This window comes from Paramisgurnus dabryanus, chromosome 20 (assembly GCF_030506205.2).
Source record: "Paramisgurnus dabryanus chromosome 20, PD_genome_1.1, whole genome shotgun sequence".
NCBI lineage: Eukaryota > Metazoa > Chordata > Actinopteri > Cypriniformes > Cobitidae > Paramisgurnus > Paramisgurnus dabryanus.
The window spans coordinates 1,085,474-1,111,723 of NC_133356.1; the positions used below are offsets into that span (position 1 = coordinate 1,085,474).

Below are 26,250 nucleotides of genomic sequence, written 5' to 3' on the forward strand. Positions count from 1 at the left end.
TGATTCTCATATACATTGTATTTCTGTGATTTCTGCTCTGCGGTGTCATTTCTACATCTTTGGTGATTGGCATATGTCAATGCTTGCATTTCTGTAATCTCTTTCCTGCTGCCCCTTGAGCTGTGTCTGCTGAGTGGTGCATCCACTAAGTCGTATGCATAGCGATCCTGAGTTCATGGGTTCGAATCCCACCTGAGGCAGGTGTTAATTTCTTCTATTAAAGTTTTGTTCTTTCCCACCTATTCTTCTTGACCTGTCTGTAGTTCACATATGTTCTATTTTTGCCATGTTTTCTGTTGCTGCTCTGCACTGCGGTGGTTCTGCTCTGTCATTGCAACGCTTTGGGTACTTGCTGCGCTTTGTGTTCTTGATGCACCTTGGGTGGTCAGTGAGCATTGGGTGATTGATACCTTCTATGTTGCTTGCTGTGCTTTGGGTGCTCATTGCGCTAAAGGTGCTTGGCCCCGAATCGCTGCTTGCAGCTATATTTTTATGTTGTTATTGCTAATATAATTTGTTGTTTTAATAATAAGAAGACGTTTCCGATGCTTTGCGGGGGTGGGGGGTTGTGCTTTTGGGCTTTGGGGGTTACTGTTGTGCGGTTAACCGCATAACCGCATGATTTTTTTTATGCTTCACCGCGGTGAGAAAATATCCTAACCGTCACAGCCCTAATCAGCCGATGCCAATACACATAAAACTCACAAATATCGGCCCGATATATCGGCCAGCTACTAGATACTAGTCAATAGGAAGTGACGCATGTTGATAGGAAGTGACGCATGTCGATAGGAAGTGACGCATGTCGATAGGAAGTGACATTTTCAACTCTTTGAACATCTAGGGGTCAGTGTTACAGTAAATGCTCATTAGAAACAAGGTTTAGATTATAGCCCTGTAATTCCCTGAAGATTCTCATCACAAACACATGGTCAGATTTTGTTCTGTAGATCAGATTCTGTGATCTGTCGAGAACGTTAATCTGCATTTATAAAGCATCGGTCGCTCTCACAACTGGGGAGTACCTCCGATTTAAACAAACAGACGCACCCATTCAAGAGCACTGCCGCCCGCCTCGCCCTCCTCTCATGAGCAAATAATGGCATTTAAATCAAACATTAACAGGCTTAATTACTTTGAGATTGTCATTTTAATTTACACTGATATAGTATTGATCACACAGACAGAGATTAAGGCCCTCTCTCCGGAGCAGAAGATGTGGAATTAAACAGGGGCCGTGGGTTCTCCGGGGGCTCGTCACGTTCACGGGAAGCTCGACGGCAGAGGAATGATATTTCCTCCTAATGAACTGATGCCATGCACCGGCATGAATCCGAGCCCTGCCGGAGAAGAAGGGAAATAATGGGCTTTGGCAGGTTACTCATTCGCTGCCATGCACCAAATCTCTTGTGATTCATCGGCAGAGGCTCCGTGTTTGCCTGCTCCGTTCGGCCCGCGTGACCTTTTCACAGTTAAAGTGTATATGTGTCCCTGCCGCACATGCCGAGTCCACAGGGACGGTCCTGAACAGGTGCTTTGTGGGGAGGGGCGGTCGAGACATCTTCACCGAACCATCAGCGGCTAATCCACACGTTCTGAGGAGACTAAAGTGTCTGTCTGTTTTTTTTTTGTGATCTGAGAGGAAATCAGGAGAGCGTCTGAGGATATGTCACGTTCTTGCGGTTAATGACACCGAAAAATCGTTACCTGTAATCCAGGCAATTTCTTGGAAAGATGTGTTCTTTTTTTGTCTTTTCCTGGCCCTAGATTGTTTAACAGATCCCACATAGATTGTCAAGAAATCATACTTTATTTACTGTATGTGTAGACGCTTATTTCAGAATAGCTTTATATTTCAGTATAGCACTATAACCATGATGTCAAATTTTCTTACGGTTTCATCTGTAGAGCAGTGGTGTTGTATTGTCAGACAGAATTCAGGTAAAATGAGAGTTTACCCTGGTAAAATTAGTTCTCTTGTTCTGCTGGAGGTTCTGAAGGGCCCAGGTGTGTTTATTTAAGTAGGTGAGAAGTAAAGTCGAGCTGAGCGTTGGCTGTTTTGTATAATCAACTTAGTTGCATTTCATCATATTACCTTCATCAGGACGTCCTACAGCCATTCCTGCGATGAAGACTATGTTTGTTGGCATCTTTTGGTGGATTGTGGGATATGTTCAATACCCATAATGGTCTTGGCAGTGCCTGTGTGTCCTGAACTCGCCCCTTGTCTTCTCGTCCAATCGCTTTATTCCTTCGCTCCTGCTTTGTTAAGTAAAGCAGTTGTGCATTTACATGAACCTTCCACAGACACTTAACAGAATTACCAACTATTGAGCTTCACATCTACAACCTTTATCCGACCAGACAGACCATCTTTCCTTCCTTCTATAATGTCTTCTAGCGTTATCTTTTAATGTATTTTTTAATTTTCTCATATAGTTTTATTTTAGTCAGATAAAAGAAATCATTTATTTTATGTTTAAATGGAAACCTGCAGTCAATGGCTCATAAGCTTCATCAATGTTTGGAAACTCTGTTTTATCTCATGTCTCTTTTCATTTGTGCAGCACATACAGATTGTTTGAGTCATTGAAATGATCTCAGTCTTCTGATTTCTAATGTTGTTATAGATCAGTTGATTTTTAATGCCTCCAAAGTGATCTCATAAAGGCACAGTGAGGGTTTGGCATCTCACGCTCATCATGAGCTCTTTCTCTGTTGACCTGGACCTCACAAATTGATTTTATTCTGGAAAATAATCCAGTTTCCTTCAAAGTCAGGAGGTTCAGATGCTTAGTGACAAACTGAGGAAGATAATGATAATTATACATTATTTTTAAAGACTTGTGTTGCTGATGTTGTGTCGAGTTAAAAGATATTCATCCATCGTTGTGCTACTGTCAGGACAGTCTTGTGTAAATGTTTAAACACAAATACAAAAAGCCCCTTTAACCCAATCATGAGTTAAAAATAACCCAGCATAACCTAGAGTGTATACTACTATTTAGTACTGTTTACTTCAATGCTTCTGTTTTAAATCATAAAGACCTTTTGGTTTGGTTAATAACACCAACTATAATGAACCTTTATCATATTCATATGTTGTAGGAGGGAGCTAGAACAATATAGACGGTTTCAGCAGTACCAACATAAACAAGCGGCTTTCGTGGTCAACACACGTAACTTCTGGTAAACTCAGTAAAGAATAAATAACAACAAAGTCCTTTTAAATTAGTTTATTTATATAACAAGCAAAATATACAACACATAGATTACCTGGGAAACCAAAACATTTGTTATTTTTGACGAGGTATTTGTTCAAGAGTGCAGTTTAGTAACTAATCAGACCATTAAACAAACACGAACCGGAAGTAAAGTTCTGACCAGACGCGTAATTGGGTCACCGCACGTGCGTCCGATGAAACTGTCTATAAGTATTGTTTTTTGTAAGGTTTGTTTGTAAAAACTACTTAAATGTCTTAATATAACTAAGACCAAGTCCTGGATTAATCTAAACCCTGTCTGGGAAAATGCCCAAATGTGTACTAGATATGTACCTTTAACCATTATTTGTCGACTAAATGGGTTGGTGAAACTAAATGCAAATTTGTTATGAACTATAAACCCTCAGGTCAAAATGTCCATACTTAAAGCAGAAAAAATGTGTTTACTGCCTGGTACAAAAATAGTTTTTGGTCTATATAGCTAATTTTGCCCTTCATGACAACTGTGAGGGGTAATTTTTTGTAACTAATCCGTTTAAATTATATTAAGCCTTAAAGTTCTGCATAATTAGGGGCGTGGCCACTTGAGTGAACTGCTACTGCTGTCAATAGAGTCGAGCTAAGTGAGCATGGTTTCACCAACCAGCCACCTCAGCTCACCCACGTCCCGCCTCCTTACCCATTTTCGGTTATCTGCGAGTGATGCGCGATGACACAGGCCAATATGGCGACGACAAAAAACGATCTTCAGAAACCTATGGGTGACGTCACAGACACTACGTCCATCTTTTTTTCAGTCTATGATGTATATATCATATATATGTAGTTATGTACTGTTTGAATAAGACTTTACTGCATGCTATGTACGATGCAATGTCTGTCAGAGTTTAACGTCATATCCAAGTGTCTTTTAATTAGGATCTAATTTAAAATGAGTAGTTAAATTTAAATAAAACAAATATAATCTGATGTGTCGGCCACTGCAATATAACATCTATGGCTAGTAATCATGTGTAATAGGCAGCATGTTGTGTGTGTTTATCTGTTTTGAAGAGCTGAGTGTTATTGGTAGCCAGCAGATCTGAATCTCTCACATGCACGACAAACAAACCCCTCCTGAAACTATAAAGTAAAACATATTTCAGTGTTTAATTCAGTCCAAGTGGACTTGAATCATACACAAAGGAGACTCCTCCGGTCGTTCTGAATGCTTGACTTGTGTTCGGCCGTTCAGAAGCTGATTAAAGTACTCTCTCTTTAATTCCATTGGATGTTTGTTAAGCTCTTCTAGTTAGATTGAGCTTCTTAATGTTAACTGTCTTAATTGCATTTCATTGCTGATGCTGAGAAACATCTGGAGCAGATGTTAATCCCACAATGATGATGTAGATGATCCTCATAAAACATCTCTTCTGTTCTGAATCAGATTAAAGAGTGATTCCTCTCACGGGATGTTTTTTGCTTTATATTACAGCGCTGAGCAGAACCGTCCGTCTCTGGTCGATTTGTGCCTGCCGTAATCCCGTGATCCTTTGTCGTCTCTCACGGTCCTCAAACTGAAGCTCTTATTTTCAAAGCACAACTGAATGTTTGAGTCTTGCTTTCCCAGTAGTGCACTTGATCTTCTTTAAGAGGGCGTTTCCGATACGCCGATCGCACAGATAAACTAAAAGAGCGTTTGTATTCCTAAAGCCCTACACCACATATCCTTTGCATGTCATTATTATCACGCAAATAACCCTGTGATGTCATTTCAGACATCTGAGAAAACGACGGCAACATTGGCATTGACGTCTCGGCGTTCTCGCTGTGCCGACTTTCTCTCAGGCCCGCTGATGCACTGAGCTGTAACTAAGCCCGCATGCAGGATATCCTGTCATTTAAATCTAGCCGGGGCAACTTTACATAACACATCATCGGCAGGCATCGGCTTTTACATAAAGACAAAGAATCTGCAAACGCGCCGTCCGCACTCGGGACTTAGCCGAGAGTCGAGGGTGATCTGGGCTTTCTCTGGGCTCTCGCTTAAACGTCACGGATCCGTGCTCACTGTTTGTGTCCTGAAAACACCTCGAAGCATTTTGAGAGGAAAGACGTATTTAAACTTTCATCCAGCCTAGAGACTTTGCCCGCCAAATTTCTAAACCTCGTTGGATTAAATCACAGCGCCTTGGGTTTGAGTCCTGGGTTTGGCCCAGGTAACTGTGTGAAAACTTCAATTTGATTGTTTTAAGGAAAGGAAAAATCGGATAAATCACTCATGAAATGGACTGATGTATGATGCTAAGATGTCTCACACTGATATATTTTATTGTAGCTTACCGCTATAAAGCTGTATCTTGTTGGACAGCCGCGGGGAGCAGTATGTCTTGTGCAAGGCCACCAGACCTCTGAGTTTAAAGAGAATATAGATCTGTAATAAAACGGCCGGCTCACCGGTGTATAAGCCATCATCAGTCTGCCTTCTGCACACATAGTCTCATCTAATATCTGTACGATTATATCTCTGTGATGCTTTAGATGATAATAATTACAATAAAAAGCTGAGACTTTCCTTTTAAAAACGTGTTTCTGCCTTGTAAACGATAGAGCCGAGCCGGCTCACGTATCTTGGAAATTTGTAAGAAGTTTGTAAGAAATTCCCTGTAAAGTTTTTTGTTGTCCTGCTGAAGTTAATGTCCTTGTGGTGCTTTTGTAAGGAAGTCATATCCAATACACGTCTCATACAGTACTCGGCCCTCGTCTCGCATTCAGTCATAATCGAATCAAATGCATAAGAAACGATCAGGGGAACGGGGCAGATATTAAATAGCATGATAATCTAGATTGATGAACATTCAACGTCAACATTAACAATATTTTCAAGCGTGGAGAATAAAGAAAAATCTATATCTCTGTAGACCTGTGTGCCCTAAAAGAATCTCTATCTAATGAGGAATCTTTTCAAAGAGGAACACGCTTTGAAATATCTTTTTAATTATTGGACATCTATAGTGGAATATGATTTACATTAATGAGCGTAAGTGTATTAAAGGCATTTTATCATTGGCATCTGAAACAATTCAATGATGGTTTTGGTTTCATGCGTGAAGCCAATGAGAATGAGCTCTAATGTCATTTTAATTACTAATGGATGCCTGAATTGTTTGAGCTTTGACTTTCTTTGTGTGTCTGTTCAAATGTAATAACGTAGACGATTTTTATCAAATATGTGACCCTTCAGAATATGATCCCATTAGCCCAGTGGAGCACATTTACTTAAATATACCTCACAAAGATTTATCTAAAGATATATTTTGAGACATCATAAAATCTGTGGATTATTGTTTGAGAGGAAATCAAGGAGGACAGTAGTGAAAATGTACAATGTGTATTCACTAGGGCTGTCAATCGATTAAAATCTTCAATCTAGATTAATATTATGATTGTCATGCGTTTACTTGTGATTAATTGCACATTTTTATTTGTTCTATATTTACTTAAATTTAACACTTTTCAAGTTTTTAAAACTCTAATGAAGTTGATTTGTAAAGTGTGTACAAATATGCAAATGTATGTTTATTATTAGTGAAAGAGTCAGCTAAAATTATTTTGAAAAAATCCAGTTAAAGATTTTTTAAGGTTCAAAAACAAAATCCATACCATAAAATCACAGGAAAACTAATAGATTTAGCACACAAAGTCAAAAACAATATCTATATGAAAAATATATGTTCAACAGTTAACCAAACATTCACTTAAGACATAACAGATTATATCTGTGTGAATTCTTTTCAAAACAGATATTTTTAAAACTGTAAATCTGTGTATGTGTGTTTATATATTGGGGTCTGTGTGAATGCTTCAGATCTTTCAGTCAGCGCGAGGAAGATTGTTTTTTTTAATGTCTTATCTCTCATAATAACTCTTTAAAGCGTAACTAAACCCCTGGTCAGAGCCTGACTCCGCCCACTGGCAATATTTGAAAATGCAAGAAAAGTGGGCAGATCCCAACGGAGATAGAGGGGATGAACTAAGTGTGTGGTGAGATCGAAACAAGGGTGTGGTGAGCTTGAACCTGCTTACGTCACGAGTCATTTTTTGGACCTAACATCCAATAGGAAAATTCAACTGCAGTAGCCACCTTTCAACCTGAAGAGGGCAGCAATCAGACGTTTTTACACCATATATTTTAGTTTTGAAACACTTTATATCCAAATGTCAAAAAACTTACTAAAATCAATGAACAGCACTAATAAAGCCCAATTCTTACAGATCATTAACTTAAAAAAGTTGGTTTAGGGTTTAGTTACTCTTTAAACATCATTCAACTCATGCACTTTATTTTCTTATTCCTGCATGTTTTAAAACTGAAACCAAAATCTCAGATGCACAAGTGGATAAGGGCATCATTTGTCTTAGATTAACCATTTAGGAAGGCACACCTGTCAGAAAATAAATAAAGAGACGTCAGTATATATTGTCATTTATCGTTTTATATCATGTATAAGAAAAAGGAAAGTCTGTTATTTCTCCAGTGAATATAAAATAAATGGTGCTTTACTTTAAGGTAATCTGGTTCTGCTGTTTGACATAAACAAGTTTATGATTTATACTGGCAGATCTTAGTATATTAACAAAACAGACTAGAAATGAGAAGTTTAATGTATTGTTTCACATCAGAAAATAGAAAAGAAATGAATCCTAAAACAAGACGCTGAAGCTTCTTTCTTAACTTAATCATGAAATAAATGCATAAAAGAATTTATGACATGACATTATTCAAACGAGACGACGTCTGAAGCGAATCAGTTTTGTGGTTGCGAGAGCTCACGATAATAAAGTTAGAATTTTAAAAAGCCCGTTTGAAAGTCTGAGTCAGGTTCTTGGTGTAGCGTACAGCTCCAGTCATCGGCTCCGTGTGTTTGCTGTTGAATGTCATTGGCGTGATGGTTTTATTGCTTTAGACCTCAGTGATCAGGCAGGTTAGAGGAACGCGGGCCGGCCGATGAGCTCGCTAGGATATTGGCAGAAGGATTCATTCGTTTCACCCCTAATTACGCCGACCGTCGGCCGTTCGGACTGACAAGGTTCAACTGGGCGCTGTAGAAGCTGCCAGCTCTCATCCTGTGTGCTTTATAAAATGCTCTTTAATCCCCCCGCACAATATCATTAACTTTGTAAGTAGATGAACACAATGGACAAGCAATTTAATTAACTTCTACCATTGGATGTCGGAAGAGAGCCTAAATGAAATTAATGCATGATATTTCCCCAGCGAGGCGGCCAACCTTGAGAGCGCACCGGATTGTTGGCAGGTCCGGCGCGGCTCGCCGTTTCGGCCAATTACGCTTTGTTTAGATCAATTCCAAACATTTTCTGCAAAAATGGAAAATGAAATCAGCGGTTTGGAGATCAATCATTTAAGAAGAGCGTTTGAGTTTTGAAAGGATTTTAAATGAATGAGTGACGCTCTTTCAGATCTATGAGTCACAGTCAGATGTGTATAAAAGCCTCTGTGTGTCCCTTTAATGTAACCTACTCACTTAATAATGTTTGTTTCTCACTTCACTTGGGGGACTAATTGATTTTAAACTGTAAGATTTTACTCTATAGACAATCTGCTAAACTCCAGACAAAGTCAAAAAGTGTCAAGCAAAATATAAATATATATCTAACACAACTATGTCTATGTGATTGCTTTCTTTACAGTTTTTCTCAGTCGCATTTCTCCAATCATTCTTCAAAAGTAAATTTCTCTGAACAATTTTTAGAAACTGCAAAACATCATGGATGTCCTCCAAAAATCAACATCTCCCAGCGTATCAAATAATCACTCAGAATGTCTTATACAGTCATCTCACGCATTTATTCCCATTCAGCAATTTATCAATTCAGTTCGAAAGTCTACAAAAATGAAATAAATGCAAAAACAGATTATGACAAATAGGTCAACCATTCTGCATGTCATGATTTATGTGATGAACTCATTTCTAAATGTTTTGAAGACTGTTCAACAGAAACCAGTATAATGTATTTTATTGAAAATGATATAAGCAATTGACAATGTAGACAATTCTACATAATCATCTGCATGATCGTATTAAAGCATTTGCAATTTGCCCAAAACAATGAGAATTTGCTTTGATGTTGTGCATGACTGACTTGATGATTAGGAGGTTAAACAAAGTGTTTTAAAAAAATAATTCCTGATCTAAGAAATGATGAAGAGTGACTGAGAAATACTGTAATAATGTGTAATGTAAGATCTGGACTTATTCTGTCTGCTCAGTGTCTAAAAGCATCACAGACTGATCTGAGAGAATTTGTGTTATATTGTGTGTGTGTGTGTGTGTGTGTGTGTGTGTGTGTGTGTGTGTGTGTGTGTGTGTGTGTGTGTGTGTGTGTGTGTGTGTGTGTGTGTAGAGATACACTTATTATTCAGCATCTGGTCTCACCTGGTGTCTACTGAGGAACGCTGCATAAATATCCAATACTGCACAAACAGGGTGTTTGTTATCCTGCACCCAGAGAGAGAGAGAGAGAGAGAGAGAGGAAGACTATGAGAGATGAAGAGCAGGAGAGACAGTCAGGGTAAATGTGTCAATAAGTGGGATGCTCTTCAGCAGAGGAATATGGATCGAGACTCAGGTTTGTCGTGTGTTTGTCAAATCATTGCTCATGCTGGAGTTGATGGAGTATTCTCAGTATCGGTCCTCGCTGTCTATTTCTCATGTGCTGTTTGACGGGATACACAGACAAAGCTCTCATTAAACGCACCTCTGTCACCTGATCTTATTTGCGACTGTGGGGCCGATTCCTCAGGGTCCTGGGGGGCTGTGATGTCATGATGTGCTGGATCTTTTTCGTCCACTACTTTATTGAATACTTTATTCTGATTGGTTGATAAATGTTTCACGGGTATGCATGATTTTTTGATAAACACACACCTGACCTGTTACATGTCTTAAAATAACCACCACAGCAATGTCTGTAGTATAAGAGGAACCATTTAAACTGGTTATTATTTGATGCACACCCGTGGTGTAACTCCACTTCATGTCGTGCCGCAATTACAACCTTGGGTGTGCATCATTTTAAAATAATTCAACTGCCCATCACCAGTTATTCCATACACTGATGTAAGTTAATTAGTTGATCATCAGCTAAACTGTACTTTTGAGAGGTGCAGGACTCTGATGTGAGTCTATAGGATTTTTATCATTAGTTTTAGCAATTTTGAGGTAACAGCAGTAAATTTCATCACATTTCTTTCTTTCTTAGTATTTTTGTATTTTCTTTCTGGTTTCCTCCCACAGGCCAAAAACATGCAAGTTAGGCAATTTGGAGATGCCAAATTTTCCCTCACCCAACCTGTGTATGGATCAACTTGAATAAAACTGAATAAAACTTGTGCATGATTAAACTGGTTCTCATCATGAATATAGCCCTAGATGCTGGAATGGCTTAAAGAAATTAAGGAAGAAGAAGTAATTTTGTTTTTAGTACAAATATCAAAAAATTCTTAAATTTAGATGCATTTTCTTGATGAGCAAAATGACCTAAGCAAAAACCAAAAATTTAAGTGAACAAGCAAAAAATCTGCAAATAGGGTTAGAAAAAAATCTTTAACTTTTTCTTAAACAAAATTTACTTACCCCATTTGCAGACTTGCTTGGTTTGAAACAAATTTACTTAAATTACAGTTTTTTTGTTTGTATAAAAACTAGAGTTATTTTCTTAGGTCATGTGGCTTATCAAGAAAATACATCTTGATTTAAGAAATTTTAGATATTTTTACTGAAAATCAGACAAAAATACGAAGTAAGAAAGAGTGTGTGTGTGTGTGATTCTGTCTCCCCCATACACACACATTAGACATGATGAGTGTTTAACCCATCAGTGTGTAAATGTGTGTCTGTGTGGGTGCGCGTGTGTGACCGCTCTGGAGAAATGACTACTTTTATCTTTTCTTTATGGCTCATTTTTCAAAGTGAACACAGAAAATCTATGAAAGGTCAGTGGATGTGTGCTGTCTCTGTCTGACGGGCCGCTGCGGTGGATTACAGACATTCACTCGTGTTACTGATCATCTTAATCACATGTTGGCCAGAATGCTTGTAAGATGTTAAAATGTTTTACTAATAGCTATTCTTGTTCATTTCTGGTGTTCTTAGGACTAAATAAAACAGTGGTTGTTACGGTTTGCTGTACAGTTGGATTCGCATGAGCCGGTCCTCGTGTCTCCTGACTCAAATCTTTACTTTAATAAGTCTGTGAGATTTATTTGAGCTGTTTTCTCATCAGTCGCGTAAAAATATCTCAGTGCTTAAATAAAAGCATCGCCACACATCAACAAGCAGAATTATTTCTTCAAGTTTAATAGTTGGTGATTTATAGCTGTTGTTTACCTGTTAAACTGTTCTGAGAGGTCCAGGGATCCAGACCCAGCTATATCAGATGGTCGGGGTGGGCGATAAAATCTGTCTTTAATGGGCCGTTATTGTCTTTCTGTCTGCAATTACAGCAATGACTCATTTCCCATCACCTCCGGTGGCCACAGTCTGCATTTAACTAATGGAAAATTAAGTAGCGCTCGTGACAGTCCGCTTTATAAATATGTAAAATATACTTTTAATTATTTCAAGCGATTCTGGCAGTTAATCAATAAGGCTGGACGTGACACACATACGCTCGACACCGGCCATTGTAAAGCGCCGCTTGGAAGAGAAGCGTTTTCTGTCAGCGATTCATATCTGAACTCTCTGTCACGGCGCGGGACAAATGGATTCATTACTCGCTGCTAATATAATGGGGGGGCTTGAACTTTGGCGGTAAATATTTATTAAGTCTAGCTTGTGTAAAGACTTTATATGATGATGGTTGAGATGAAGATGCAGCGCGTGTGCGAGTGTTTGTCATTTATTTTCCAGTTCATGATTATCTGTGTGTCAGTGTCTTGAAATAATTATTATTCACTTTCATAACTATAAACCTTGTTCATTATTCAAACCCTACATCATACACACATTATTAGTTAGTTCATATAGTTAGAGTCTTATACTGTTATCATCACTATCAATAAGTAAGTTATGAAATATTAGTATACATTCAGATAAATATAGGACATGCGTGTCTCTCTCTGTCTCTTCTCTCCTTCATTTGTGATGAAAAGCTCATAAAGTAAAGCGCAGGGAAGAGGCTTTTCCTGGAAACTGACCTTCATTCCCGTCCCGTGTTTTCTCTTTTCCGTCAGGCTGTCCGGGTCACGCGGGGAATGTTCTCATCAATTAAATGTGTGCGAGTGTTTTGGGTCGAATGCTCGGATACATCAATGCTGCTGTTTGTGCTTTTGACAAATCAGCAAATGTTTAATCTCAAGATGTGTTGCGGCTCATGAATAATGCAGAAGGGCTTCCTGCGGTCCATCAGAGTCAGTCGAGCAGACCCACCATCATCATCATCATCATCTTTATCTCTCTCATCTCACACTGACAGAACAAAATACTAAGATTGTCATCATGTATTCATTAGAAGAGCATTATTTCTTACCTGTATGAGGGCATTACAGTATTTATTTTAGTAACACGGTGTATTTCTTTTCATAAGTGATAGAGTAGTTATTTAAGCTGTTTTGTGTTTATTAACGTGTACAATGTGACCAGTTAGCAGATGCATGTTTGGCTTTGATTTTTAAACGATGTCATATTTTTTAATCGGCTTTAAAACTTTAACCACAATCAATCATTTGTGTTGAAGTGTTGTGTCTGGTGTGTTTGTGTTCACTTTTGCGATTCGCTCATCAGATTAAAGCTCTCCAGACCTTCTGCCCGTCCCGTCTGAAGGTCACTGAACCATAGAAAACCTTCAGATGGCCTTTCACTCCATTTCTCACTACGTCCATTGTCGTCTTTTCTCGCTTGCCAACTGTACGATCAGCTTTTGCTCATTTTGCATTCTCTGACGCTCGGACCTCTCCCACCACGACTCCGTGTCTCCATAGACGTGGGCCGGAGAGCTTTATCGGGCACTATTGAGAGTATAAGCCTGGCGTTTTGGGTTGGTGCATTGAGGCCCGAGCTCACAGGAAGCAGTTCTGGCTCTTTTTCAACCCCGCTGGAGTGCCGGAGGTGTAAAAGCCTCTCAGAAAAGCAGTTAGTGAACTGTGAACCGCATCAAATCCCCAGCGCTTTACCCCGAGCCCGGCTTCGCTTGTTTGGACCGTCTACAGAGTGAGAAAACTCTCTGATTGTTGAGTAAAAATTAAGAATATAATCCTATTGAAGTAAATCTTTGGTCATGCTAAACTCTGACTGTGTGCTTCCAGCTTTGACAGAATCGGCTCCTGCTATAATTTACATGTTACATTTCAGCTCCGTCTATTCGTTACATAAGAAAAGAGTCCTGCTGTATTCATAAGAGGAGAAATTGTGGCATTTTTCTGGCTTGTGAATTCATTATCACGTAAACTTATAAAATTATCACTTTCTGTCAATGATATTTCAGAGACTGCAGGAAAATGTCATGATGATTGATTGTTATGTTTCACCTGGAATAAAGATTTGATTTCTTTAAATGATGGTTGACTTAATGCTCTTAGTTAGTGATTTAAACAAACATCTAACATTAAATATTAAGAAACAGAATATAATGTACTGTCAAGGGATTATGTAGCAACAAACGCATAAAAATTTACCAAATGATTCCCCAAATCGCACTCGAAATATTAAAAGACTTCACTGTACATTGTGTAAATTGTTCTCTTTTTTTTCTTTCAGGCATTGGGATGTTGTTACTTCCTACACGATTCCTTGAAAAACATCCAGCAGTTTGATTTCAAAGGTACGTGTCTCTCATGCTCTTCTGGTAATGAAATGTTTTGTACGCTCTCATCAGAAACGGTCAAGGTTGGTGCAGAAGCTATAAAAAAACACACGCTAAGACCGAGTTACTGATAGGAAACAGTAATGCTTATTAATATTAGGATTTAATTCATGAGATTTCAGCCTGTGCTAATAGTGTTCCCAAGCGATTGGACGGTTAGCGGTGACCTCATCAGCAGTAGGGGTCAGAGGTCGCGTGTCCCGACGGTCACGCTAATTAAAGCCACTCCCATTACACCGGTGTCAGCATTAGCCCATCGCCGGCCCGATCAAACCCTGAGCTCTTTAAGACCAGAATAGCTCATACATGATGGCCGTAATCGTCCTCGTACATCAAAGCCATCATTCAATCCTGCCGCAGAGTCTCTTTATATTTCACCTCAAACAAATGCAGATTCATGAAGAAATGGGAATTATTGTATACAGCATTAAGATTTCCCAAAAAACATTATTAACCTAAGTTTGTGGAAAGACATTTTCTTTTCTTTTTTAAAAAGTATAAAATCTTTCTCATGTAGTCAAATAATCATTTATTTCCTTTCTTCTTTAAAGCCAATATATGATCTGAATATGTTTTTTGTGATATTGACACATTAGATGAGAATGTAGAGATGTGTGGATTTATCGCAGGATTTCTGATTCCTTCACATATAAAACTGAAACGTAAAGATGAGTTCACTTTTGACTTTGACCAATAGGTGGCGCAGTTGCCTGATAAAGTCCTGTAGCTTTACGTGATGATAAATGCTGTTTTATTTTCTGATTTTATTTACCTTCAGCCAAGAAGTTCAAGAAGGTGATCGGTAAGGAGGTCATTTCAGACACATTGATGAGCTGCTCTATGCTGGAGAAAGAGAAGTTTCCTCAACATTACTTTCCTGAGGTGCGTCTTAAACCATCACACAGATAAAGACAGACACAAAAGCTGATCTACATTCAGATTACATTTACCTGTTTACTTTACACTTCTTTACATGTTTTTCACTATCATTAATAAACCCCATTTAGGTCTTTTAGTTTCTTTCTTTTTATTTTTTGGTAGTGATTATAGTGGACATTGTTTTTTTTTTGCAGATGTTGAATTTATTGTGAAATGGGTTAAATATTGTGCAATTATACAATATAATTATACAAAATATATAAAAAATATGATTGTTCTGTGGATCATCAGTCAACCACTAATAATAATAATATTAATAATAATAATAATAATACAAATGTTCAGGGTTCCCACAGGTCATGGAATTTCTGGAATCTCATGGAATTTAATCGGCCTATTCCAGACACTGAAAGTCAGGAATTTTTTTTGTCATGGAATATCAGAGACTTTGTTTGTCGCTTTAAATTTTAGTTTGCATTTCTGTCTGTTAAGTTGTGACGTAAGGAATGCCATTTCCAGGTCCAAGCCTCCACTGATTTCAACTAAGACTACAATATAAACAGCCATTTATTGGAATTGTTTATTAATTTCACGCAAGCAAAAAAATGTATAAACTCACGGTGTAGAGTAAATTATCAGGCTCATGGCATCTCAGACGTGGATCATCAAAATTCAGCGAAAGTCAAGGAATTTTGACATTTGGCTTAAAGTGGAAACCCTGAATGTTATTGTTCTTGTTTTTCATTGCATATCACAACTTTTAACTCTCCATATATAAAAAGCAAACCATTACACGCATCACAGAAACACATCATAACGTTTATGTCTCGCATACAGCTTATTTACTAAAGAGCTTTTAATTGATGCAATACTTAGGATAAAAACACTACAAATACATTGAGTTTAGTAGCTTCCTATTCTAAGTGAATAAATCCAGTCATTAAAGTCGACTTAAGAGGGAATTTTCAGAAATAAGTTTCAGGTGTGTAATTATTTAGTTTATTAGGCATTATTTACATTGAATCCGACTTTTGTTTAGTTGATTTAAAGAGTCCAGCTGTCTGATGTTCAGGAATCTGATCTCTACAGTGTTTCATCCAGATGTCACTGTGACACCTATACTGTGTGTGTGTGTGCGTGTGTGTGTGTGTGTGTGTGTGTGCGCGCGTGTGAGTGTGTGTGCATGTGCGCGTGTGTGTGTGTTTGGTGGTGCGACTGAGGCTGATATACTAATAAAGATCCGGTGTCAGCTGGAATCCCCGCGCCCATCAGTTACCCGCGCTCGGGTGCTCCCGTCCTGTAAATATATGCAAAAGAGACTAAGCTGGCCTTTCACGCGCCGCTACCGTTTTCCGCCTCTTTCACGAGCAACATCCCACCTCACTTTATCTCCCGCAGGAGGCATTTCCACACGATCGGAAAGTAATTACAGAACCGCCGCACCTTCAGAGTAACGGCACGCGGACGCGAACCCGGCGCCAAACCACGCGCGAGGGCAAGGAAACAGAATAAGGCAAAAGTTTACATGTTGATTTACGCAGAATTGGTGAACGCCTCATGAATCTCAGCTGATGCTCTGGAGAGCAGCACTCCACATAATGTTAGGCCATTTAAAACATCAGATTTGTGTAGTCTATCAAGGGCTTTCTCACTCTCTCTCGCTCAGTAGTGAGAAATTGGTTGTTATCGTAGATCACAGATACGCTCAAACCTCTTATGAAAGATGAATTAATTTCACTAATGCTTTAATGCGGGTTTCTCATGAGGCGGGCCGGCTGGCGATAACCCCGGCTTCATCCTGCTCCGTGCTCCGTGATTTATGTTGTCTTTTAGTAGATGAAACCGCCCGGATTCGCCATCCATCTAACTCCCTAAAGGAACGCTATTAACGGCGAGGCTGGGACGAGACGCGGGGCTGTGTGAGGAGGCGTTCGGCGTTTGAGAGCTTTCTGGGGTCTCATTTATGCCCTTATAGCTTTAGAGAAAGTTTCTGGCATAAAAATGTTCAGTTTTCATCATGTTTAAAATGAGCAAGTTCATAAAGTCTCAATCTAGTAGATCTCTTCACAGTTTTTATTTTTATTTTTTAACTGAGGTTAATTATCCATCTCTGACTGTGCTGTGTTGGGATTACATAAATAAATAGAATTTGGCACATTGAAGTTTCTTGAGCTGCTCACGTCTGATGACATCATCAATGCACTTCCACACATTTCGATGACATCACTTGCACTTCCCCATTTGATTGACAGCCCAGCGGTTCAGTGGGTTTATATAGTAGGTAGTGTGGATGCGTTGTTTAAAAGAGAAGATTTAAAAAAGAGAAGTATAATTTTAATCTGGGATGTTCTACTGTAGTTCCTCTCCTCATCCCCGTCTCTCTTTTAGGACCCCTACACAAATGACCGTCACCCTCCCTCCTGTCTGATGTGAGTTATGAGTGTAAGTGATGCTCGACTGAAGGGACTTTACTGATTAAAAAGCTTTATAGGAGAATCCAGAAAACAATAGTGGCTTTACTCGTGAAAGAGAGAGCTGATGGATTTTGTCAGCTGTCATCTCTTCTAAAGCTGTGAAGGACCTTTCATTCTTCATATAAGCAGAAAAGTCACGCTGGGTTTGATTTGATTTCAGTGTTAGCAGCAATGACAGCACCAAATTGGGTATATGTCATATTTTCATTTCGATTAATCCATAGGTCTGAAAAACAAGTACTTGATTAACTTGGGGCGGGGCAATTAAAGGGGCGGGGCATCTGTGTCATTGTGAAAATGAAAATATTTTTATTACAAACACTCAAATAAAATGTCATTTTGAAGAAACTAAGACAGAACAGTTTAACTCTTGTTTTGGATGTGCACCATAACAGCGCGTTTTTAGGGCCTTTTTACACCTGGTCACTTCACTTCATGTGTTTTCTATGATCGGATAGCTATCTGATTTGTTAAAACTGTTCCATTTACATCTGGCCACATAAATGCGTCTTGGCGAAACGGATATGAATACGATCTTCTACTCCCCCGCAAAATGAAATACACTAGGGCTGGGAAAAACGATTATTTTTTAAACGATTAATCTAGCGATTCTTTTTTCGATGCATCGATTAATCTAACGAATCATTTTATCAGTCCGATTCGACTTCGATTCGATTATCGATTATCTCCCCATTAATTAACTAATAGCAATTTATACATGTTGATTTACATATCTGAATGTAAACATTTCAATATATGTTGATTGCTCTTGAAATTTCAAAATAAAAAAAGTGCAAAATAATGCATTCTTAGTCAGAGGTAGCATTTCATAAAGCGTTTGCAGCTCATTCTGTGCAGTTTAGTAACAGTATAAAAATCTCAAGTTCAAATGACTTTATTTTGCATGCATTTATGAGCAAAACCTCTTCAATGTGCCTTTTGATGGTCACACAATGTAATTTTTATAACTTGATTTGTTTAATCCACATTGTTTTCGTGCTGTTCTAGTCCATGTAATGACAGATATAAACACAATTAGACTTAAGAAGCACATACATTATTAAATCTCTTTCTCTTAAGTTTATTAAGATAGATGAGGACTCATTTACTGCTGTACAGAGAGTGAATGAAAACGCAGTCTTCTGGCAACAGTGTGTTTTTACATATTTCATTGCTTTTTGTTAAATTGCTCTGTTTAAAACACACTTGGCATCACATTCATGATTTTATGGTAAAATGACACTCTTTCGCGTCAATCCACGAGCATTCAAACCATAAACAAAGCACTTTCACTTTAAATGAGCTTGAGCAGCACAGCAGAACCCACGCAAAAACGATTGCAGCACTGTTGCTACAGAGCCGCGAGCTCGCGCTCCTCATGCGGCAGGGTGCATGCTTGTTAACATGGGCGCTGAAAAAACATGCGCCGCTTACGCACTGCTCACACTTGCTGTGAAGCCGGCGTGGACTGGAGCCACTCGCGTTGCTACTACTCAACGGTGCCTCCTTTCGTCTGACGAATCGACGCGTATTTTTTGCGTCAACGTCGTCGATTACGTCGACGCGTTGTCACAGCCCTAAAATACACTATTCATTACTCCAACTTAAAAAACTTAAGACGACATTTATGCAACAAAAGGCAGCAATTACTGTATGTCGTACTTTATGTTGGGCAGAGGATGCGCGTCTTCTTGCTCGGCATGAGCTGGAGCGCGCAATACAGAGTAGCAGGAGAGTGATGGAGCGATGATTTAACGTACAGATCCATGACTGGGAAAAGAGTTCACAAAACTCTCTTTCAAAGTTTTAATTCTTTGTTTAATGTCATTTGAGTTCGTCATTGGACTCTTTTATTGGTTCTAGAAAGCTCTTTTTAACCCGCTGCCGTTCCTCCATAAATCAATGAGCGTGTCACGTTTGTTTGTTTGCCTCTTTGCCGGCTAACTTCCGTGTGACGTGTTTGCGTTTGGGAGGAGTTATGCACGGAAAGATGTGGTTTCATCAACCGAATGTATTTACACTTCTCAGTTTCGTCTGAAATGTGTCCCAGTCCACCTCCTGAGGTGGTTTAAGCGATCTGATTTAAATCCGTCTCGAAAACGTTTCAGAGGGCATTTACACCTGATCTTTTGATGATCGGATAGCTAAGAGAGAAAACGCATGAAGTGACCAGGTGTAAAAAGCCCTTTAAACACGTCAAGCACTTCATAACATTAATCAGCTTTAAGTATTTTGCTATCATTTGAGGGATTAGCTGTGTTGTGTCGTCCTCTCACCTGTTCTCAGTCAAGATGTTATGTTCGTATGGCATACTCCAGCAATCGAGTACTCGTGCCCATCCATAAACAAAATCCTTTCATCTTTAACCTGCAGAAAAAAACTCTTTCAAAGTAACCCAAATCTGAACTCGAAAGAAGCAGAGGACTTGGCAACACAGCGTACAGCATCTCGTGTTGAGTTCACGATTTATCTTTAGATAAATGTAAAAAGTATTAGTTGAGTTGGAGAAAGTTCTTCCTCTGAAGTTTTAAGATATAGGCAAAGAAAACACATTTCTGAAGCCACAATGCTATTTTATTGCTTTATGTAGCCTAATGTTATGAAAGACATGAACACTGTAGATATACAGCGCGTGACCTAGGGCTGTCAACAAATATTCTAAATTCGAATATATATTCGAATAGTTAAAAAAAACGAATTTCGAAATTTTTTTTTTAAAGCCCGCGGTAGTAGAGGCGTAGCTGTATGCTTTGTAAGTGGGCGCACTAATGCGCCTGGTTCAGGGACAGGTCACAGTAGTCACACTGTCTGTCACTGTTAAAAGTTTACACGTCTTGCATGGAAGATGGAAGAAAGTCGACCGTAGCAGAGCAGTGTTGCCAGATAGAGTTGATGGTTTCCAGCCCAAAAGTGTTCCAAAACCCGCCCAAACGCACAAAAAAACGCCCAAAATATTTAAATCAACATTTTGGTTTAATTTGATTAGCATTTAGTTATTTTAACTTACACAATTAATGCAACATACTATAGCTAGCGACACCAGAACAGAACCACACTAGCAAAATGACATAACTTGTTCACAACAGCTACATTATGCTCCCTCGCCCACACGCACAATGCACTTTTACAGCTTATATTTAAGTGTTTTATGACTATTCAAATACCAAATTCGTTAATAACGTTTTTTATCTATTTATATTATTATTAATAATGGATTTTTACTCTTGATAAATAGGTGTGTGTGTGTGAAAGAGAGATCGTAAATAGGCTTACCTTAAGCAGTAAATGCAGAACAATAATAATAGGTTGTTGGTTGTGCGTTAACTTGCAAGGAAGCTGAAGAACACTGTGAAAATCTGAACTTTTCAGAACTATGTACAGTCTGGCTGAAGTTCATGGTTCCACAATTGACTAAATGACAGCCGAACATTTGGTTCTGTTCACCTGAAATGCTCCGATAATTCATCCACGGCTCAAACACGTGTAATTGATGTCCGTTTCTCACTCCAGCTGCAGCCTGCGGAGGTAGCATATGCAGGGTGCATACGTCATCAAGCCTGGTTTATTTTAGTTAACTGACCATTACATTCGCAAGGTATAAGCATATTACAACAATTTACTATTAACTAAGAATAAAAGTCAACTTTATAACTGTTAATATTCTGAAACAAGACAGTCTTGATGACGTATATGGAGCCTAGAAATGCGACCTCCGGAGGCTGCAGCATTCGCATTGAGACACGCCCGATGTATGACAAGCAACGTATACGTTGCAATCCGGAGTCCGTGTTGCAGAATTTGCAGTGCTATTTTCCGATTTAAAAGGCATTATCCATTTGCTTCAGGCCCAGGTCACTCTCCCACTCCTATCTGTAACATCTTAATTTCCCGCTGAGAGACCTGGCTGGCTGCTATCACTTGTGATTGGCTAAACGCAAACTCATCATCGCCGTGGCGTCAACACAAACACATGCAGTGGGCGTGTGTTTAGTAACGTCATGAAATACATGCACACTTGGGTTTTTTGTTAAATAATTAGCCTATAAAATGCACATTTCAAACCCGCCCAACTGATCCCAAACCAGCCCAATTTTTGCACACCCGCCCAAGCCAATTTTTACCCGCACAATCAAATTCAAAACCGCCCAATTGGGCGGGAACCCGCCCAATCTGGCAACACTGATTACAAGGGGTAAAAGTCTTCTGTATGCGCGGTACAGAGAATGACAGAGGCACAAGCGTTTGCTGACTAGTGTTGCCAGATCTTGCACTGAAAAACAGCGAACAAGAAAAATCCAATAATAAACCAAAATAAATCCAAACGCTTTACCTCAAAGATCAAAATATTGGGACTGGCACCTTCACATTTTAACAACACCAAAAACTTGATCGCTTCATGAGCCAAAAGCCATAAACGGTTAAGCGCTAAAATGGTATGTGAGTACAAAAAAGACGAGGACCTGGCAACACTGCAAGAGCGCGCGCAGCTCACAAATGCGTACAATACACAACGACACGACGGAGGTTTATTGCAAAACATAATGCTGTTAAATTATTTTCATCAAAGCTGTGAGTGATAAGCATGTGAGACGGCAGACAGTTGCTATGGTTATCTCCGTGTCAATCATCATATTTTCACATTTAAATGCGGTTGTCACTCCTGAAAGTTTGCAGTGTGTACGAGACCACAATGTGTGGAACTCCAGCTAAACAGTCACGTCTTAACACTTACTTTGCATCGCCCGCCACAAGCTATTTGTCTGCAACACAACAAGAGGTTATAACGGAGAAATTAATTTCGTTCATTTGTAAGGACATGAGACCGATCAGTGTCGTGGATGGAGCAGGCATCAGGGAGTTTTGTCAAGCAATGTAACCGAGGTACCATATCATTTTGATGTCTCTTAATTTACTTGTTTTGTGTATGTAATATACGTTGTCAAATATGTTTAAACTTAAATAGACTACCTATAGAAGTAGTTATGTCTCTTTATATTAATTTGTCCTGTTATTGACGTAATGCGTCGTTAAACGTCGTTAAACATCGTTAACGTCGTTGAAAAAATGGGCAACCAGATATTCGAATAGTTCGAATATTCATGGGTTTTTTAGGGAGAATATTCGAACGTCATTTTTGAGCAATTTTGACAGCCCTAACGTGACCCCATTACCTTAATAATGTGTGTTGCCATTGCATGATTATACGTAAATAAGGGGTAGATATAAGACTTCAGCACAATTCTTCTGCCCATGTGCACAAGGTATTTTTGCATCCGACTCTGATTCACACGTTTACATGCATACTTTTCTCCTGATGATCAGACCACAGATTGGACGACACCACCACTTTAAATTTGCATCCGATTGACCTCAGTCATATTGATTAAGGTGTTAAAATGAAGGCTTTTCAATCTGATTGAGCCATCACTATGATTACAAACAGATTATTTGGTTGCATCTAAACGTAGCTTCTGATGCTCAAAAAGACAACAGCTTTACATTAAGAGATGTAAACTTTTAAACAAGATGATCTGTGTTCACTGCTGCTATCCGCTCTTCTGTATAAATATCTTAAATGTTCATATGTTTCCAAACCAATCAAAGCTGAGAAGATCCTCCAGTAGTCTGTGCTTGACTTCACCCGGCCGTCAGCTGTGGACGATGTCTCATTTAATTTGACCCGGATGCTAGAACGGTGACGGATGAAGGAGAGTCTTCATCAATCAGAGGCAGTGTTTGTTAGTTATTACTCGTGCAGTGTTTGTGTCTCGCTGTGGCTGCGGGGGCGCAGCTGAGAGCTGTTATTTATGAGATCTCTCAAGCACAATGTTGGAAAGGTCAAGAAAAGCCTTCCCATCCACTTGCTGCGGCCCGTGACGTGTCTGACTCCTGGCGTCCACAGGATGATTCGACCTCTCTCAGATATGAGATTATGTTCCTGTAGACCCCGGTGTCCATGTTTAGATGATTCTCTCCGTCTCTGTGAATGGGAACGTATAGATTTGGTGTAGATATCCGTTCATCACTGTCACCTCCCATGTGCTGTGACCTTTCTAATGTCCGCTAGAGTGACCCCATCACCGGTCACAGAGACCAGATTGGCTGTGGTGATATTTTGATTTTTGTCTGTAGAGACGGTTTAAAGGGTTACTTACCCAAAATTTAAATACCTTTATGTTATTTTAACACAAGACATTTTAGTAGAACGTTCACCCTCTCGTATAACAAAGAGTTAATTTTGAGATGATGTGTGTGATATATTCTTATGGTACAGTAGATTTGTGTGATAAACACATTGAAGTGTAAGTCGTTATTCACAGATCATGGACAATCATTGCAGAATTTACTATTTATCAGTGTAACACACACATCAGATAATTTGTTGATTTACCGCCTCATCTTCCACACTGCAAAAAATGACTTTCTTAGTATTTTGTCTTGTTTTCAGTACAAATATCTAAAAATTCTTCAATTAAGATGCAGTTTTTGATATCAAAATGAGAAAAAAGTCTAGTTTTTAGACCAAAAAATATACAATTTAAGTGAACTTGTGCTTAAAATAAACAAACAATCTGCCAGTGGGGTAAGAAAAAATGTTTTTGTTTTCACTTAAACACTTAATTCATGACAAATTCAAGAAAAAAATTGTAAAGCACAAGTTCACTAAAATTAGAAAATTAAGTTCTTATCTTTTTTTGTTTTCTTAGTTCTTTTTGTTCATGAAGAAAATGCATCTTGATTTAAGAATATTTCGATATATTTGTACTGAAATCAAGACAAAAATACTAAATAAGAAAGTAATTTTTTTAATCCAGTAAGTTTCAATGAAGAGGTTACTGTAATATGATGAAATACACAACATTGTGTTGTGTTTTGTTTGTCTGTAGTGACACAGACTCTTATTGACCTCGTGAAGTACATTCGGCCCTGCTGCGGTTTATGGATTAATTCCAGTATGCAAATGTAATTGAATTTGATACAGTTCATCTTACTCTAATGCGCTCTGAAAGATGTGAGGAGCAATCAAATCACTCGCAGACCTTTAATTTGCATCAGAGTTTTTAAATAAAATTAGTCAATTTGTAATTATGTGACCCGGCCGGTAATTGGTTTATTCATCGCTGCAGTTAACTCTCCATTAGAGAGAGAGGTTATTTATTTTATTTTTTTGCACTGGTAATCAGGACGCTTGCTGCATCAATTTGTCTCTCATTTAATAACAGGCAGCGTGGTCCGGCGTCATGTGATACGATTGAGATCAGCCTTCTGATTGGATGGTTTATTAATAGACATAGAGACTCTGTCATGTCTAAATCAAATGTGTTTTTTAATCACGAGGCATTTAATGTTCCCTCATCTCTTAAGAAAAGAGTTCATTGTGCAACCGAAATATTTAACACCTCCTCTCCAGTTCATGAAACAACCCTGACCGTCACATAAATGAGAGCATCATTACATTTATTTCAGATCAGAATCATTCAGAAGCCATTATATATCAGCATATTGTGCTCCTCTCATGTGACATCACAGTGGATCAAACTGTTCTGGTCTTTCCATGTTATTATTTACAAATAATAAATCTTCATTTTAATAACAAAAGTTTTTCTTTCTGCAGTGCAAGTGGTCTAGAAAAGGATTCATTAGGACCCGATGGGCTTTTGCTGATTGGTGAGTTTCCCTTCTGTGGTTATGTAATAAAGGTTTACAATAGAGACAATACAGAGTCACATTTTTCTGATTCAGACCAAGTATAGATTCAGATTCACTGGTTCACACCAAATATACATTCAGATTCAGAGAGATTACAGATTTATTTTTACTCATTTAGAGACAATACAGATTCACTGATTCAGAGAGAATACAGGTTTAGTTTTACTGATTCACACCGAATAAATATTCAGATTCACTGATTCAGAGAAAATACAGGTTTAGTTTTACTGATTCACACCGAATAAAGATTCAAATTCACTGATTCAGAGAAAATACAGGTTTAGTTTTACTTATTCACACCGAATAAAGATTCAGATTCACTGATTTGAAGAAAATACAGGTTTATTTTTACTGATTCACACCGAATAAAGATTCAGATTCACTGATTTGAAGAAAATACAGGTTTATTTTTACTGATTCACACCGAATAAAGATTCAGAGTCACTGATTCAGAGAGAATACAGGTTTAGTTTTACTGATTCACACAGAATAAAGATTCAGAGTAACTGATTCAGAGAAAATACAGGTTTAGTTTTACTGATTCACACCGAATAAAGATTCAAGTTCACTGATTCAGAGAAAGTACAGGTTTAGTTTTACTGATTCACACCGAATAAAGATTCAGAGTCACTGATTCAGAGAAAATACAGGTTTAGTTTTACTGATTCACACCGAATAAAGATTCAAATTCACTGATTCAGAGAAAATACAGGTTTAGTTTTACTGATTCACACCGAATAAAGATTCAGAGTCACTGATTCAGAGAAAATACAGGTTTAGTTTTACTGATTCACACCGCATAAAGATTCAGAGTCACTGATTCAGAGAAAATACAGGTTTAGTTTTACTGATTCACACCGAATAAAGATTCAAATTCACTGATTCAGAGAAAATACAGCTTTAGTTTTACTGATTCACACCGAATAAAGATTCAAATTCACTGATTCAGAGAAAATACAGGTTTAGTTTTACTGATTCACACCGAATAAATATTCAAATTCACTGATTCAGAGAAAACACAGGTTTAGTTTTACTGATTCACACCGAATAAAGATTCAGATTTACTGTTTCAGAGTTGACTTTAAGTAGGAATTGACTAT

At 38.4% G+C, this 26,250-nt stretch overlaps 1 protein-coding gene across 2 annotated transcripts in view; it reads left to right on the forward strand.

Moving 5' to 3' along the window:
* Window positions 1-26,250, forward strand: part of LOC135786543 (inositol polyphosphate-5-phosphatase A-like) — a 149,940-nt gene that overhangs the window by 57,643 nt on the left and 66,047 nt on the right. For both annotated transcript variants that reach the window (XM_065296004.1, XM_065296005.1), the window contains exons 5-7: window positions 13,982-14,045; window positions 14,866-14,969; window positions 25,056-25,108. In XM_065296004.1, coding sequence (XP_065152076.1) covers window positions 13,982-14,045; window positions 14,866-14,969; window positions 25,056-25,108 — 221 coding nt within the window. The remainder of the gene's footprint in view (window positions 1-13,981; window positions 14,046-14,865; window positions 14,970-25,055; window positions 25,109-26,250) is intronic.